We start from the raw sequence: 18,029 nt of genomic DNA on the forward strand, positions 1-18,029 counted from the left end.
TCCTGTTTTCAGTACTCATAGGAATTTTATGGCTGGAACATTTGAGAGGTTCTCCAATATTCCTATTAGCATAAAAAAAAAACTCTCTAACAATGACTTTTCCATATTGATGAAGTTTATGTTACTGGGGATATGCATTTGTTAGGGACCCTAAACATCATGATTACATGACACACAGAAACTTTCAGCATAGGCATAGCCATAAAATGAACACAAACAACATGCCAATACCGTTTCAACATTGTGTTCTAGGTGTTTCATTGGACTTTTTTGTTTGCATAATGCAGCTATAGTTTTTATTATAATTGAATGATCTGGTTACAAGAGACTATAAACCTATTAACTTTAGACTGACAACTTAATCTGAATTTCTGTTTTCTTCCTTTCTTGATTCAAGTGTAAATATGTATGCAAATGTACATGCTAGATATATTTGACTTATTCATTTGATTGGTGTTTTATGTCGTAAATATTATACTGTTATATGACAGCAGCCAGCGTTGTGGTTGGTGGAAACCGTGCCTGAGAGCCCTGGGTAAACCCATGACCACCCTGTAGGTTGCTGACAGACCATCCCAGATAGGACAGCATGAACTGGACATAAATCACGATGTACAGTGTATATGTAACAGCTATGATAGATATAAACATTGCGTGTCAGTATTACGATTATTTACTGATTTATTTATCTGATTGGTGTTTTACGCCATACTCACGAATACTTTATTTATACCTATTCTGCCAGCAATATGGTGGCAGAGTTATGTGGAAACCCCACGACCATCTGCAGGTTGCTAGTAGACCTCCCAGTGAAGTCTTGAAAGGAAGCCAGCAAGAGCTGGACCTGAACTCACAGCTATCAAATTGGTGAGAGGCTCCTGAGCCACTGCACCGCCGAGCTGGTGTACTGTTAGGTTACAGAGGACCCAGTATTACAGATCAGAACAGCTACATGTACATGTACGCATGTGTACCAAATGTGTTTTACATGTCCACACACAGAATAGGCTAGAGGGTGCCATTACGCGGGATTTTAAAAAACATCGGTACAAAACATGTGACATATGATCTGGAAAACAATGGTTTGCTCACATTTATATAAGCTTCATTATGGCTACAATATACCTCTACAGTATACATACATAAAATTCAATATAATCGAAACATGCATAAAATGTGGCAGAACAAACTTGCAAATATGATCTTTAATATTTTTGGGGATTTTTTTTTTTTCAAGAGAAAAGGGTATTTGAAAATATTTTTGGGACCAACTTTTGGTGTTCATCGTTGTTGCATAATAATGTTCTAAATAAGGATGTGATGCCTGTCTTATAAATTTATTTGAAGGTAAATTTCTTGTTTATATCGAAACATATCCATTTAACCTACATTATGATAATATTTATGAACATATTAAAAATATAAATATGATACTAATTGAGACTTAATACATTTGTTAGCTGAAAAGAACAAATTCTAGTGTAAAAATATTTATTAAACTTGTGTTACATCCTCATTTATGACATTATCAAACAATGACTATAAATACCAAAAGGTGGTCCCAAATACACACCATACAAAAAGAAGAAAAAATCAGAAAAAAATACTGAAGACCGCATTTAGGAATAACTTTTTGCACTCATTCTTCTGAGCTTTACGTCATTTTTATGTTTTCTCCACCTTTAAGTGTTACCATGGGAGTCATGTGCCTCTTCAAGGCTGATGGCTCCAATGTTAACATTTAGTGGGAGTGTACAGGCTGGGGCTGAGTGGTTAAGATGTGTGCCTTTCAACTGCCAAGACACATGGCGCCCATGTTCACTGCAACATCCAAACTTACACAGGGAAATCTGTATGCTCCCCAGCAGTCAGGATATTGTCCCGTCTGATGACAACAAAGATGCCAAAAGTTTACACAGTCTTACATTCACCAAAGACTACTTGTCTTCCATCCATATGGTAGGCATTTCTCCGGAAAAGTTTGTCAATACCAGGAAGTAACTTGCTAAAGTTCCTCCACCAATACAACTGATCCCCACTGTATAGGTGTAAAATTCTTGAGAATGGAGCTAAACAATAATAATAAAATAAATAAATATATATATATAAATAAATAAAGTGTCTTACTGAAGAATGATGCAGGAGACACCAGACATAACAGCCTATAGAGCCTTCTTACTGAAGAATAATACATGAGACACCAGATATAAAACCCACTAGAGATGTCTTACTGAAGGATGTAGGAGACACCAGACATAACAGCCTATAGAGCCTTCTTACTGAAGAATAATACATGAGACACCAGATATAACACCCACTAGAGATGTCTTACTGAAGGATGCAGGAGACACCAGACATAACAGCTTATAGAGCCTTCTTACTGAAGAATAATACATGAGACACCAGATATAACACCCACTAGAGATGTCTTACTGAAGGATGTAGGAGACACCAGACATAACAGCCTATAGAGCCTTCTTACTGAAGAATAATACATGAGACACCAGATATAACACCCACTAGAGATGTCTTACTGAAGGATGCAGGAGACACCAGACATAACAGCTTATAGAGCCTTCTTACTGAAGAATAATACATGAGACACCAGATATAACACCCACGAGAGATGTCTTACTGAAGGACCCAGGAGACACCTGAGATGACACCTTACAGAGCTACCTGGCAGAAGAATGAGGCACGACACACCAGGTGTGACACCCAATAGAGCTAACTCATTGAAGAATGACGCTGGAGACAGTGAACATGACACCCAATAGAGCTGCCTTTGAAGAATGTTGCAGGTGATACCAAACATCACATCACATTAAGCTGCTTCACTAGGAGACACCTGACTTGCTAGCTTCCCTTTATTTTGAAAATATGCTGTGCTAACATAGTTTTACTATAAAAGTGCGCTAACCCAGTCATGTGAAGAACCTGTGCTGGTCTAACCCTGTTCTGAAAGTGTGCTTACCTATATAGAAGTGCCCTAGAAGTGTGCTAACCCAGTCCTTGTATGAAAGTGTGCTAACCTAGCTGCATAATGGGAAGGGTGCTAACTTTTCCCTGAAATGAAAAGAGTGCTAACCTTTCTCTGAAATGAGAAGGGTGCTTGTTTAGTCCTACTAAGATGATGTGCAAACCTAGTCCTGTTGTTAAAGTGTTTACTTACCCTTAATACAAAAATGTGCTAGCTTAGTCTTGTTAAGAAAGTGTTTACCTAGCCTTTATAAATAAACCAACTAGCCTTAATATAAAAATGTGCTAGCCTAGCCATGCTAAGAAAGTGTTTACCTGGCCTTGAAACAAAAGTGTGTCTATAAAAGTGTGCTTATCTAACACTAATATAAAGTGTGCTTATCTAACACTAATATAAAGTGTACTTATCTAGCACTAATATAAAAGTGTGCTTATCTAACACTAATATAAAGTGTACTTATCTAGCACTAATATAAAAGTGTGCTTATCTAACACTAATATAAAAGTGTGCTTACTGAACACTTTAAGTGTGCTTATCTAACACTGATATAAAGTATGCTTACTGAACACTTTAAAGTGTGCTTATCTAACACTGATATAAAAATGTCCTTACTTAGGCATATTTTCAAAGTGTGCTTATCCAACAAAAATATTAGAGTGTTACTGATATCAAAACTAAAAGACTTCCAATATTTTAATCCATGGTTTATCCCAATCACCTGTTCCTATTAGCTAAACTTGCACTTGATCTGAACAGAAGAAGGGGTGAGGGGGTGACAGGCATGTTAAGGCTGTTCAATTCACTGTTGCTCCTCCCTTGATGGCCTAAAAGCTGATTTAAAACTTCATTACTGTATTTACAATTGTGTCCACTGGGTTCAAATGGGATCAAGTAAAGTAGGAGAAATGTAGTAATTTGCTTTCTTATAAAAGCTATATCTGAGCTTTCGGCGATTTAAGTTGGTTTGAGTTGATGGAGAGCCCAGAAACTCTTTACACCTTAAGGTGACATGGTCGTCCAAATATTAGGTACTTTTGCGTTATTGAGTATCGGGTAGTTTAGTTAATCCCACCCCCAGCATTGTACCTTAAGTGAATGTTTAAAAATTAAAAAAACTGAAAACTGGAAATTCAGCCAGAATATTTAAATGAGGCCCTGTCAATTCAGTGGAAATGGACAATGCCCACAGCACTTGGTAAACTTCAAGAGAGGGACTTATGGCTCGCTTATGACAAGATTGGCCAAAAAGAGGCGTAAAATAGAGCTTGACAGGTGGACAAGCAAGTCTCGAGTTGTAACTGGTGGTCAGTTTGAACGGTAGAGTACAATGAAGAAAGAAAAGGGTCTCACAAAGCACAATGATGTGGCAAAAATACTGATTGATAGGTGGGTGCAAATGTTGCTGTTGTTGTGGGTGAGAGATGTTAAACTTTTAACAGATATACGTTTCTGACTATTAGTTTAATGAGAAGATTGTTTGTAATCTTTTCTCCCTGTTGTCTAAGCTGCTGTACTCTGCACGTCTGTATGTATGTCAACTAACGGAAAGTCAGTGTCACAGGGAACATTCCGAAGGCTGCCCATATGTTTTGGTCCCTTCCGTTTGAATACTAATGAGACAAAATGGCCCGCCATCTTTGTGTTGAATCTGAATAATGTCAGGACTTCTGGCTTGTACAAACTGCATACTCAAAGAGCATTTTTTTTTATTTCAACATGAGTGATTCAGATTATGAACAAACTTCATTACGACATCGCAATCAGAAATTGTTTAAAAATCGAAATTTGATCGACCATGTCACTTTAAAGCTATAGACTCAAATTATTTCTATAACACCTAGATCTGTGTCTCTGATACTAATCAATGGCTGCTGCGAACACACACGAGCACACGTACTTCCATCCGCGACATCATATAGAGACAAACCTTTTGACGAAAAACGACAAAAAAACTAGATAGCCCTACATGCAGATCTTAATCTGTGAGCAGCATGATATTTTTCTTTTAAAATATTTGACATTAAAAAATATAAATAAATAAAAAAGTTGTATTTATCGGCTATTTCCTCAGATTCCTACATAAACCAATTACCTTCCTAATGAAAACTAATACGGTGTAAATCAGCTCATATAAACACCCACAGGTCACTGACTGGTCAGGGTACTGACCTGGAGGCATTAGATAACATGGGAGCCAGAAGTCAACATCACCCCACACATTACATTGTGCCTGACAAACACTCTGTTATGACAAAATGCCAAGGCCAAAAAAATAACCACAGCTGGATGTGAATATGTGACCTCACTGGTCAAGAGCTACAGGACTTTTAAGAATTTTAAGAAAAAAAATATTTGTTTAACATTATGAGTATTACTTTTATTTATTTATTTTTTTTGATTGGTGTTTTACGCCGTACTCAAGAATATTTCACTTATACGACGGCGGCCAGCATTATTGTACATGGAAACCGAGCAGAACCCGGGGGAAACCCACGACCATCCGCAGGTAGCTGACAGACCTTCCCACATACGGCCGGAGAGAATGCCAGCATGAGCTGGACTTCAACTCTTAGCGACCACATTGGTGAGAGACTCCTGGGTCATTACGCTGCGCTAGCGCGCTAACCAACTGAGCCACGTAGGCCCCTCATGAGTATTAAGGAATTAAGTTATATATATATATATATATATATGAATAAAGGTAAATGATATTAGCACAGCATGTCTGTTTAGTTCAAAGTGTTCGTAAAACTATAAATCACATATGTTTAGGCATGTAACGCATTCATTTACCTTTATCATTTAACTCATGTGTTATTTCGATATGTTGCTCTTTTATAGACATTTTTCTTATTTCTTACTTAGTTTTCTTAAATGGTCTTAAATAAGGAAAAATGTATGTTTAGAATAAAATGACCGAGAATCCTTTGCTCCAAAAAAAAAAAAAATACATACTGTTATTAATTGCAGTCCAGATGAGTAGAAGATTTACAGCATATGCAGATAATGTAGTGGTTCTGGGAGAGAACTGCATGCTGGGGGCTTCCTACACTACAGAATCAGGTTAATACAGTCAGTGTTTGCTCAATGGACTGTGGTAGTGAGTGACAGGGAGCTAGGGGTTAGGGGAGGGCAAACAGCCCACCACCAAAACACTGACACACTTTTCAGGCTATTATGGATTTTTTAGCTCCCGCCACCCCCACCCTTCTCTCTCCCGCTGCGTATGTCTCACTGAACATCTAATACTCACCTTGCCGATTTCATCTTTGAGCTTGTATTGATTCAGCTGCGTGTAGCCATCAGTGTCAGACACGGACACCCGTCGTGTCTCCATCGTGGGCTGTCGTCGTAACCGTAGAGACGCTGTAGGTGACCCACAGGGGGAGTAGGGCAGGGAGGGTATGATAGGGCGTCGGGCCGCCACCGAAGTCCTGAGCCGATCCTCAGAGTGACTGTACACGATTTTAGGGGCATGTTTCACCCCCAGGGGACTGGTCTTGTTTCCTGTACTCCGTCCAGAGTGTGCAGTCCCAGAGTGGACGTTTTCATTCACTGATGGACTGTCCTTGTCCTCGCGATTCAGCACATTGTATGACGAGCTAGTCCTTAAGGTCGGGTCAAACTCTAAGGCACTGGGATTGTTGCAGGAACTATCAGAGGGCAGTGCTGGCACGTCCAAGTGCCCCGTGGCGTCAACAATTGCCACACTATGACGACGTGCGGCTTTCTTGTTGACAGCGTCGTCGTCGTCGAATCGTGTCTGAATAGAGTCTTCGTTTTCGTTGTCACTTGTCGAACTGCGTCCTGAATCACTGGTAATATTCGAGCTCTTTCGGATCAGCGTGGATTTGCTTATATCAGTCCCGTCATTAACCAGAGCTTCGTCAATTTCTAAATTGCCGCTGTCAACTTTGAGCAGTGTGGAGCTACTGTTGTCCTTATTCTGGCCATGCTCTGAGGCCAGGCTGCTCTGTTTGCGCTTTGGGAACTCCCCATTCTGGCAGGCAGGGGGTTTCCCAAGCTCCGACGGGCTGCTGTGTAAACATGGGCTAGGCAACTCCACTCTCTCTATCATGTCGACTTCCTGCTCCTCCCTTTGATCAAAGTGGCAGTTCCTGCAATCAAGCAAAAGATGTAAGAAAAAAATAATAATAGCATATATGAAATAATCACTTGCGTTTTGAGGCGTAGTTTTATTTTGCAAAACGCGCTGCAGCATTCATTCTACACAGTTTGCTGCAGGCAGTCCGCTGATGAGGGCCAATCTGGAATACCACAGGCTTTAGCACCATATGAATGTATCATGTCAGAAAAAAATCAATGTGAAATAGGAGTGGATAGCTGTGAGTGCATGGACTAGCCTTGGTACTGGCCGTCCCGAGCAGCGTCGGCGGCAGCAGTGTATATAGTCCAAGTCATCACCACTAATATTTACACATTACCACTCACTCATTACTATCGCTGACGGGCCATGGGGTTATCAGTGAGACACGCGAGCTGATCATACACCCGGCCTGAGCGCGCTGTACACACAATATAACTACACAGGTAAATAGTCCCAGTAATCAGAAACCAATTCAACAGCAGTTTTGATCATCTCTTTTATTATATACTCTGGCAACTTTGAATATATTTTCAATTATATAGAAACGTAACGTTGAATGCATTTTCAGTTCTAGTGTGGCAATATTCAATAAATTTTCTTTTACAAAATGGTATCACTGAATGGATTTTCAGTTATAAAGTAAGAACTTTGATCAGATTTTCAATTTATAGAAGGATAACATTGAATGGATTTACAGTTACAGAATGACTGCATTAAATTAATTTTGAGCTTCACAATGACAAAACTGAATAGTTTCTATTACAGAATGTCAACACAGGATGTATTTTCAGTTATAAAGAGAGAACACTGAATGTATTTTCAGTTATACAGAGAGAACACTGGATGTATTTTCAGTTATAAAGAGAGAACACTGGATGTATTTTCAGTTATACAGAGAGAACATTGAATGTATTTTCAGTTATACAGAGAGAACACTGGATGTATTTTCAGTTATACAGAGAGAACACTGAATGTATTTTCAGTTATACAGAGAGAACACTGAATGTATTTTCAGTTATACAGAGAAAACACTGGATGTATTTTCAGTTATAAAGAGAGAACACTGAATGTATTTTCAGTTATACAGAGAGAACACTGAATGTATTTTCAGTTATAAAGAGAGAACACTGAATGTATTTTCAGTTATAAAGAGAGAACACTGAATGTGTTTTCAGTTATACAGAGAGAACACTGGATGTATTTTCAGTTATACAGAGAGAACGCTGGATGTATTTTCAGTTATACAGAGAGAACACTGGATGTATTTTCAGTTATACAGAGAGAACACTGAATGTATTTTCAGTTATACAGAGAGAACACTGAATGTATTTTCAGTTATAAAGTGATACCATTGAATCGATATTCATGTTAAAGAAATGAATGGTAACACTGAATGGATTTTCTGTAAACTTTTAGTAACATGGAATGTATTTTTGCATATATAAAATCAACACTTCTGTTGAATAGGCTGCAAACAAAATGGAACTGATTAGAAGTTACAACAGTTGTAATCACTGGGGTTAGACATACACTATGGTAAATGACATAAAATGTCAAGATCAATAAAATGGTTAAGATCAAGTTTTCACGGTAAATGAAGCTTATATATATAAATATTACTTTTGGTACTGAATCTTCCAAGTTTCCAGTACAACATGATTTCAAACATACCTCAGAACACATGTCTAGGAACTGACAGAATCAGGCAAAATGAGTAATTTTAACAGTCTACTGTCGAAATTTTAGTTTGCTTCATTACCTGAATAAATATAGGTCAATCTAGCCCATAATCACAGTCGGGAGCCATCTGCAGTATCCAAGCCAATCCAAATCACTCATTTATAAGGTATGATTACCCACTAACAGCAAACACAGGTCTGAACAAGTACGCTGATTGACCTGTCCTTATGACCTCTCATGACAATCATCACGTGGAATACCTTCCCTTCTCCCAATCCCTTCCCCTCAAACCAACCTTCAGGAACTGCGGTCAAAGGTTTCCATTCTACTAATCCACAGTAGATTAAGTATTGCCATGCAGAAGATTATCTTGTACAAATATGTGCAACAAAACCATAAACATGTTAAACATAGCCACATATTTGGCTGACTTCATCAATACGGTGTGCATATTTGTATGTCATACGTGGAAAAGTTTGGCAGTGTGTTGTCAAAGGCTTGTGGTTTATGCCTGGTGTTCTTGTGTCCACCACTGCCCATAAATTTGATTTCGGTAACAAGGCTACCAAAGAGCCTGCCAATAAGATACACATGAATGCAAAAATTCAGTTCAATATATTGAGGACTTAGGTATTTACCTTTACATTAAAGAGACACGAAGGTCCCGAATTTAGTAAATTATACCGAATTTAATTCAACAAAGAACATCAACGATGGACATTCCCCCTGTGTTATAACATGAATATTCCAGTCTAAGCTAATGTTGCTTGAAATAGCAATAATATTAATAATAATAATAATAATAATAATAATAATAATAATACTTTACTTTCTGAGATAGATTAAGTAGTTATACAACTAGTCTTCCTTGATTCTTCCCTATAAACAGGTAGATAGAATATTGATGAACATTTTAAAAAACGTGGTCAGCGACCATCCTAATTCTTCTAGCCATTTAACCTCTTCTGCAGCGAGCATTTTGCAACATCCTCAGAGAACTATGGAGTGCAGAGATCTCCACAGTTTTATGAAGCTTGCATAAACGAATTATTTTCAGCATGATTTGCATAATAATGCATGAATTCCACTGAATAAAGCACTGTTGAAAATTGACAGTGTATACAATACAGTCCTGGAGAACTTCGCACTTCATAAACAGAGGCATATTTTAACATGATAAACATTTCCATTTCTTTCCTCAAGACATCCATATGTTGTGATTTTTTTTATCATGTATACACTGTTGTTTTACCGTGTTGTCATCTCAGAATACTTACAAAACTTTATAAGGGCATTAAATTTACGTAGGTGAAGTAAGGTTCATCGATGTTGTTGATCAAAGGTTATTTTAGTAGAGAGAAAATTCATTGGTTGAACAGGTGGCTTGAAGTTACCCTAATTCCTCAACCGTTTCCCATATAAAAGAGCAACTTTCATGCAATTTATGCACATTATTAATTTGATTTTGGAAACAAACCACATTCGTAGGATTAGCCAATTTCAGAGCTTCAAAAAAAAAAGTAGAAGTATAGTAGTCCACACAGAATAATGCCTTCAGAATGTACTTAAATAAACAACATGAAAACATGCAATAAGGTAGAATAATCACAGTAGCCTGCTTTGGCATTTAAACATTAGTGCAGCTTTGTGTAACCTGATTCTGTCATACATTTTCAGATTTTCAACAGTTTCTGACTTGGTGTGGGGGCAATATCGTGTATTTTCCATGGCATTCAATTTCTACACAGCGGAGTTATTAAATCAGCGTATATATAATTATAAACTGTGGATGGTCGTCGGTTTCCCGCGAACTCTGCAAAGTTTCCTCCCACTGTAATGCTGTCCGCTGCCGAATAAGTGAAATATTCTTGAGTATGTCATAAAACACCAGTCAAAATAAATAAATACATAAAAAATATTATTATAAATAAGAACTATTCAGCTGCATTGTTCATGTATCATATATGGATTATCTTGAGTCAAGAGTCATGTTCATGCCTGTTTAATTTGCTGTAGTATCTCAGGGCTACCAAAATCTGACGCTTAATTTGCTTAATAAATTAATGTATTCATATTGGTCGGAGTTTTACAATGTACTGATGGATATTTCGCTTATATGAGAGCGTCCCACACTACGGTGACACGAAGCTGGGCGATCAGCCCGGGGGAAATCCACAACCATTCACAGGTTGCGGTCAGACTTTCTCACGTACGACCCAATCCACCGAGCTGACTTGTGTTTGCACCCCAACTCATTTACGAAATGCTTGATTGGCTCTGGGAGTAACGGGTTCAATACTCATACAGGTAGAGTTTACGGATTTATTGACTTCATTAGGGAATGATATGTTCTGATGACGGTGACTTAATTACGTTGGGGTCATCACTAAGACTAAGGATCGAAAATGAGACCTTGGAGAAAATGACGCACCTTGATACCGACAAATGAGTTCATAATCCGCAAGCAAAATTAGTCCCCGCAAATTAGTACCAATTTGCCTGATGCTATAGAATAAATCATGCTGGCAGTCTATCAGCTGGTTTCATTAGTCCCACGTTAAAATCATCTGTCCTAATTTGGTCAATTCAAGATTTCACTACCCATATTCACATTTCACAAAATGAAAATTTTATCCAATCAAACACTCTGCTATCAGATTGTGCGACCTAATCTGTGACACAGTCTTTGCCCATTCACTCCATGAACTGACATGATGACACAGAACTACTGCATAGGACATAATTTTGAGATTGTTACAACAATTTAGTTACGTTTAGAGGAAGGACCAATTCACACAGTGTTATAGGGCAGGTCTGAATCCTTTACAAACCACGACAGATGTAAAATCAGCTGATTTACTACACACATAATATTCAAGGACAGTCTCACAAATTATGTCAGACAGCAGTATGCCGTCTCGGCCCAAATCCTCTCCCCCAATACATTTTTTGCTGTTCATTTTAGCCAGCAGTTTCTATGTAACAAATATCAGAGTCAGTCCAAAATTCATCAGGGATTAGGTTTATGGGAATGAGAAAATGAGATCTCACCAACAACGCTTAAAATTAAATAAATCTTATGATAGAAATTTTTTTTCTCTGAATTAATTACAACTCTAAGAATTTAAATTTTGCTCTTTTGTTTTTTCCCCATGCATTGGATGTTTGTTTTTCTGTTTTCTGTTATAAAATATAGTAAAGTTATTGAAATGCCGTGTTCAAGCTGAGGTGCTTTCTCTGATGTCCGCAATAACTATATGTAGGTCAGCACTGCTTTTATCTTAGAAGCCACTGCTACAATATTGCAGCATAAAATCCAACAACAGTCGAATGCCTGGATTAAGCTCAGTGGTGCTTAGATTTATTTCCATTTGTTCCAGAACTGAGCATGAATCTAGTTGTACAGCAATCCTATTGTAATTTTGTAAATATTCGATAAGGGTCCAAATCAACGGCACAATGCCCCGCAGACTGAGTAAGAATACCCGGCTGTGCGTCTGCAGCTAGACTATTTAAACAGGGTCGTTGGAGTTCCCTGTAAACGATATAGTAGGTCTACTGTATCAACAGTTCAAGCAGTGGAAGGAATGTTCTTCCAGTGTGTCTAATTTCAGCGAAAACAATATTTATCACTTTGGCCTTCATCGCCAAACTCCACAACTTTTATCTGCCATACGCTACTGCTTAGACTATTATATGGGAAATACCTTCAATATGTAGAAAGGTAGAGTAAACGAGACGTCAACTGCTCTTCATAATGGAGACATGCTGAAGCTGTGTCCAGATAAAGTTTCTCTAAACTTTTACTGGGTTGAAAAAAATTTCTTTAAATCATTTAATGTTGGTTTAAGATACTTTGAATGGTAGTCTTTCAGTGGACATGAACATTAGTCAGGTGCTGTCTTTCACTTTAACACAGGTGAACTGCAATGCTTTTAATTATCTCAAAAGTTCCAATCAACACGCTTCTCGCGTTACTAATGATATTACAGAAGTTTCTTTAGCGAAAAAAATTCATTAAGTATTTTTAATATAAACATTTACATGGAAAATGTTTTTGTTTTCCGATTTCGTCATGGTATAAGCTTTCATCATTTGTTATGCTCGTCATTCACGGTTACAAAAATGTGGCATCTGTTTGAGAACCTCAATGACAGTCAGACGACCTAATGAAGGCTGTTACGACAGTCCAAAATTCCACAAGGAACAACCCATGGCATTGTGACCAAATTATAAAACACAGATTTGTGCAATTCGTTTCTGTCAAACAAAAGAAAGGCTACTAATTGCAGGCACACGTATAAAAAAAACCCCAAAAAATATGAAACAATCACCACTACTCACTCTCAAACCTCATTGGTCACAGGCTTTTCCGACAGCCACTATCCTTAATCTTTCTCCAAACACCTGTGACAGATACCACAATTCCTGTCCGTCATGTCAGCCAATGAACTTTTGATACTAAGAGCCACAGCTTGCAGCTGCGTTCTCAAGGCCTCATATGCACTAGTGGAATCTCCCAAAGCCTCTTTCTCAGAGGCTAATTTCCCTTGGGCAAGGGAGTTACAGGCAAAAACTAAATTAACTACAATTCTCATCTGTCACCACTGTTCTTCAGCCAATTTTGAAGAAACCTACATGTAGGTAAATTTCTTTTCAACTTTCTGTTCCTATTAACTCACTGAACCTTTCACTACACATTAAACACTGGGGAATACATGTCTTACAAAACAACAAAACCTACACATCCTAAATGACCACACAATTCATCCACGACTAACTTGCTCATTTTTCCTGACTCTAGCATGATTACAGAAATGTGCCTTACAGTTTACTTGGATGGTTAGAGTGAGTGTTTGGGGTTTAACGTCATACTTTGGATGGTAAGATGATACCCTACTGGGGAAATGTAAGTTTCAGCACCTATAATAATATATTGTGACATTTATTTGCCTCATTTGCACTTTTATGGGCTCAACAAAGGTCAATAAGGGTATATAATACAGTTTTAACAGAATAATAGGTGCCAGAGCACTACAAGTACATGTATGCAATTACAGACAATATAAAGATATTTTTGTCTCTTGATTGACAACAGACAATTTCATGTGGATGTCAAAATTTAAAAAAAAAAAGTACCCCCAAAGGAAATTAAGCCGTCAATTAAGCATGCAAAAATGACGAGGACTAGCTATCCTACATGTATATAAATGAACATGTAAATGCAAGAATTTGTTTTCTGTCTCTCATTACGGCTGAATTTGGTTATTGTTTGATTTGGTAGTGTTAATATTTCCTAATTTCTCCATTTTTTTTCCTCACATAAAAAAAGAACAGTTGTATGGTGATTTTTTTTGAAATGGCTGGATTGACTTACAACACACAACTTCATGTAGAAATTTTATACAAAAATTGTCAAAACCTAAGCCAAAGTAAATATCTCAACAACATGGATATATACAATTTCATGTTAAAATCCTTGAATCATACATTTCAAGGAACATTTATAAACTCATTAAATACTGAAAAAGGCATTTTGTTTGAAAACAGAGAAGGTGTGAAGACAAACATTTTCCCTGTACTGGAGTAAAAAAAAACAAAGGTTCATCGCTATCTGGTCACCACGGCAACCCTTAAAGTGTGTTGGTACGATAAATACTCAACTTGTACTTTGCAGAAAGCTGGGAGTCCTATTGCCCAAAACTAGATAGATACTACTTAATACATAGCTTTGGGCCAGGAGTCATAATTGAAAGAAGAAAGGATGGACAGTCGATTGACAGATTATCGTTTGGTATGTTATTAATCTACTTTATCATTTCAAACAATAGGTATGTGTTAACATCTGCCAGCCCCCTGTGGATGGCGTTGGGTTTCGGCTGCCTCGCATCCTCCCACCATGATGCTGGCTGTTGTGGTATAAGTGAAATATTCTTGAGCGATAAATAAATCATAGTCTGTTGAACACAAGCACATTAATATCAAGCAATTTTGACAGAGGAAAAAAATATGGCAAAGATCCGTTTCATTTCAATTGTAGACACGCCCTGCAAAAACTAGGAATTATAATGCTCCCTCTGTCTTTCATATCACAAAAAATCAGCTCATACATATGTTCTGGAGAAAAGCCCAGAACAAAAATCAAATCATAAAGGAATTCAAATAACATTTTCATTAAGCCAAATTGAGCCCCAATTCACAAGACCCACATGAGCAGTTCAATCATGTTTATGGGCTGTAGTTGGTTATCGACAACATGACAGAGTCTGCTCCCTTGGGCCATTATAGTTCATTGGTCGTGAGTCTTGCACCTTAGTACGAACCATCAATTACAACTGCTGGCAAAGATAAGCCCTCCCATCGCGGGGGAAGCTGGACGGTCACTTTGAATCAATAATGGGATCATCGTTATGGTCAGACAATAGAGATGTAAGCTTAAGGGTGAACCAGGAGTCAGTTGCTGTTTGAATGCTCATCTTGGTGATGATTTCATTCTCTTCATCCTTAGCATCTGCACATAAGGGCTTAAATGATACATTAAAAGCTACTATAAAACAAAGAGTGTCATCTGAAAAAAAATGAAGAAAGATATCCGCCAAAAAAAAAAACAAAAAAAACCAGGAGAAATATTTTCCATTATTCAGGCATATTTCATAGAATATGTCTATATAATCCCTCCAATGATTGGGAATATTCAGAAATGACATCTATCAATGCACACATGGTGGCACCACAGCATTAAGCTACTCCATCTCCCAACTGACTTCTCGGCCTTTAATAGCAAAACTGTAGTTCTAAGTCATTTTACACCTGAAGAAGCTGACAAGCTTTTTTTTACCTGTATTTTGTATATTAGGGTACATCCTAAACTCCATATGGAGAAATAAAACCAAGCGTTTCATGTAACCTTTAACCTTTCCTGTATACATAAACCTGTCTGTTTCACAGTAAAAGTGGAAATTCACAAGGGCTGCATTGTTATTCAAACAGCCTATACCAAGTGGTCTAAACTGCAGTAACGGTATAAATTAACACACTTTTTTTCTGCTGTAATACAGAGGTTGCGTGAAATCTGCCCTCTACTTCAGGGGAGGCTGCCAAAGGTCAAAATCACAGACAGACAGACAGACAGACAGACAGAGTCAGGGTACTTCCATTATATCCTTCCCCTCATGCACCTTTATAGAATCCTTTGTGATTTACCTAGTATGTATTTACTTACTTGACTGGTATTTTATGCCATACTCAAAGACATTTTACTATTAAATATGACCGTGGACAGCATTTTGGTGAAAGAGAGCCAGGCAAAACTCAGGCAAAACCATTTGCAGGTTGCTGGCAGGCCTTCCCACGTAAAACTTGAGAGGCATTCACCATTACTTGGGCTTGAACCCACACTGTAAGTAAAGCCTTAGGTCTGATTACACAGACTCTGGATTGAGCTCTTGTTCTCCCGCCTACAAGAGGAACCTTCAAAACACTTACTGCCAAACAGTTCCAACAAATGGCGATGTGAAATAGTCTTCCTGGTTTCACACATTAAGTTTTTCCTCTCCACATTTAAAGTTACCTAGCTGCACATTGTTCGATAAGCTTCAATGCCGTTTAATACATTAAAATAGTCACATTAATAGCTAACTTAGGAATTCTTATTTTGAATCTTTGACTTTTGTGACCAAATTGTAAATTAGCATTCAGGTTCATCTAATCTATCTAATGTCAAAACTTATATAGTCTAAGACAGCTATGTGTTCCACATGCCTCTACTGCTGGTCTACTTCAAAGAGATGTTATATCACCTGAAAGGTAAACCCAGGTGTGTCAGCCTCGTTAAGACAGGTAATGTGGACAGTCACATTTGCACACACCTGACTCACCCACTACATGTATCTGACTTAAACCAGTGATAATTGTGGTCCAAAAAGATAAAAACACTCCAGCTGAAGTCAATTAAATCAAAGCCTTGTCAGTTTAATACCTATGTGTATACTGATCTCTAGATACATGATATAGTTGTTCTTGTTTAAAGTCGTATCCATCCCAAGCCTTTGAGGTATATGCTTTATGTTTTGCAATTAACTTTGTTTGTATGTTTTTGTACATATCATGCCAAAAGCTTTACTGAAACTCCTTTGTGTTTTTCTGCCACTGAGCATGATTAGCTTTCACTTGATATGTATGACTTCCACTGTCAGGTCAACAAGGTAAGGGAAACAGGAGTTTGGTAACCTCAAATATGCCTGTAACAATAGAGTGGGTACCAGACATAGCCGTCAGGCTTGGTGATGAGCACTGTTACACATAGGATCATAACTTACCCTAATTCCACAACCTTTTTGCCTAATAAAGAGCAACTTTCCGTGCAATTCACGCACATTTTAAAGTTGATTATGGAGACCAAACTACACTGGTTGGATGGGCCAATCTGACATTTCGCAAAAAGTGTAACTATCAGTCAACACAGAATATGCTTGAATAAACACCTTGCAAACATGTGATAAGGTTGAAGAATTACAGTAATTAAAACTGTCAAGTAAAGCAATATATCCCAAAAAGGAGCATAATTACTTAGCTCTGATGTATGTCTCCGTGGTCTAATATTCTTGATACAGAAAGTGAAAAAATTTTACAACTCTAAGTGGAGAAGTTCCTTAGATATGCATTTAATGCTACTAACAAAAAGTTTACCAATAGACAAACGGACAGGCGGATGTGACATGAGCAGAAAATGCCATATATCATAATATGACCCCATTGAAAAGCAATTTGCAGCTCTAATTACGCAAAACATTTTTTCCATTAATTACCTAAAGTTCCTATTAGGAACATGCAGGTTAATTCTTATCACAGCAGATAACTATGCTATCTACCCAATTCAGTTAAACTATTAACTCATATGTATAGCTACATTTATGAATTTTAAAAGCAGCTTACTTTGACAGAAAGTACCAATCCTCTGTACTTTCATAACCATCTTGGAATATTCTTTAGTACGGCGTAGAACACCAATCAAATAAATTAATAAATTACAAAATAAAATTATGACCATATATGTATTTACTTTCACGAGAAATCAAGCTCTTGGGGACTTTATTGCAACCTATGTTTTACTATCAATCTATCTTCTTATACTGTATAAGTGGGAAGGTCTGCCAGCAACCTGCGGATGGTCGTGGGTTTCCCTCGGGCTATACCCGGTTTCCACCCACCATAATGCTGGTCGCTGTTGTATAAGTGAAATATTCTTGAGTACGGCGTAAA

General features: G+C 37.6%; 1 protein-coding gene across 4 annotated transcripts in view; it reads right to left on the bottom strand.

Moving 5' to 3' along the window:
* Positions 1–18,029, bottom strand: part of LOC135476240 (calcium/calmodulin-dependent protein kinase kinase 1-like) — a 119,459-nt gene that overhangs the window by 29,797 nt on the left and 71,633 nt on the right. For all 4 annotated transcript variants that reach the window (XM_064756190.1, XM_064756189.1, XM_064756188.1 and 1 more), the window contains one exon: positions 6,234–7,098. In XM_064756190.1, coding sequence (XP_064612260.1) covers positions 6,234–7,098 — 865 coding nt within the window. The remainder of the gene's footprint in view (positions 1–6,233; positions 7,099–18,029) is intronic.

Source organism: Liolophura sinensis, chromosome 10 (genome assembly GCF_032854445.1).
Source record: "Liolophura sinensis isolate JHLJ2023 chromosome 10, CUHK_Ljap_v2, whole genome shotgun sequence".
NCBI classification, from domain to species: Eukaryota; Metazoa; Mollusca; class Polyplacophora; order Chitonida; family Chitonidae; genus Liolophura; species Liolophura sinensis.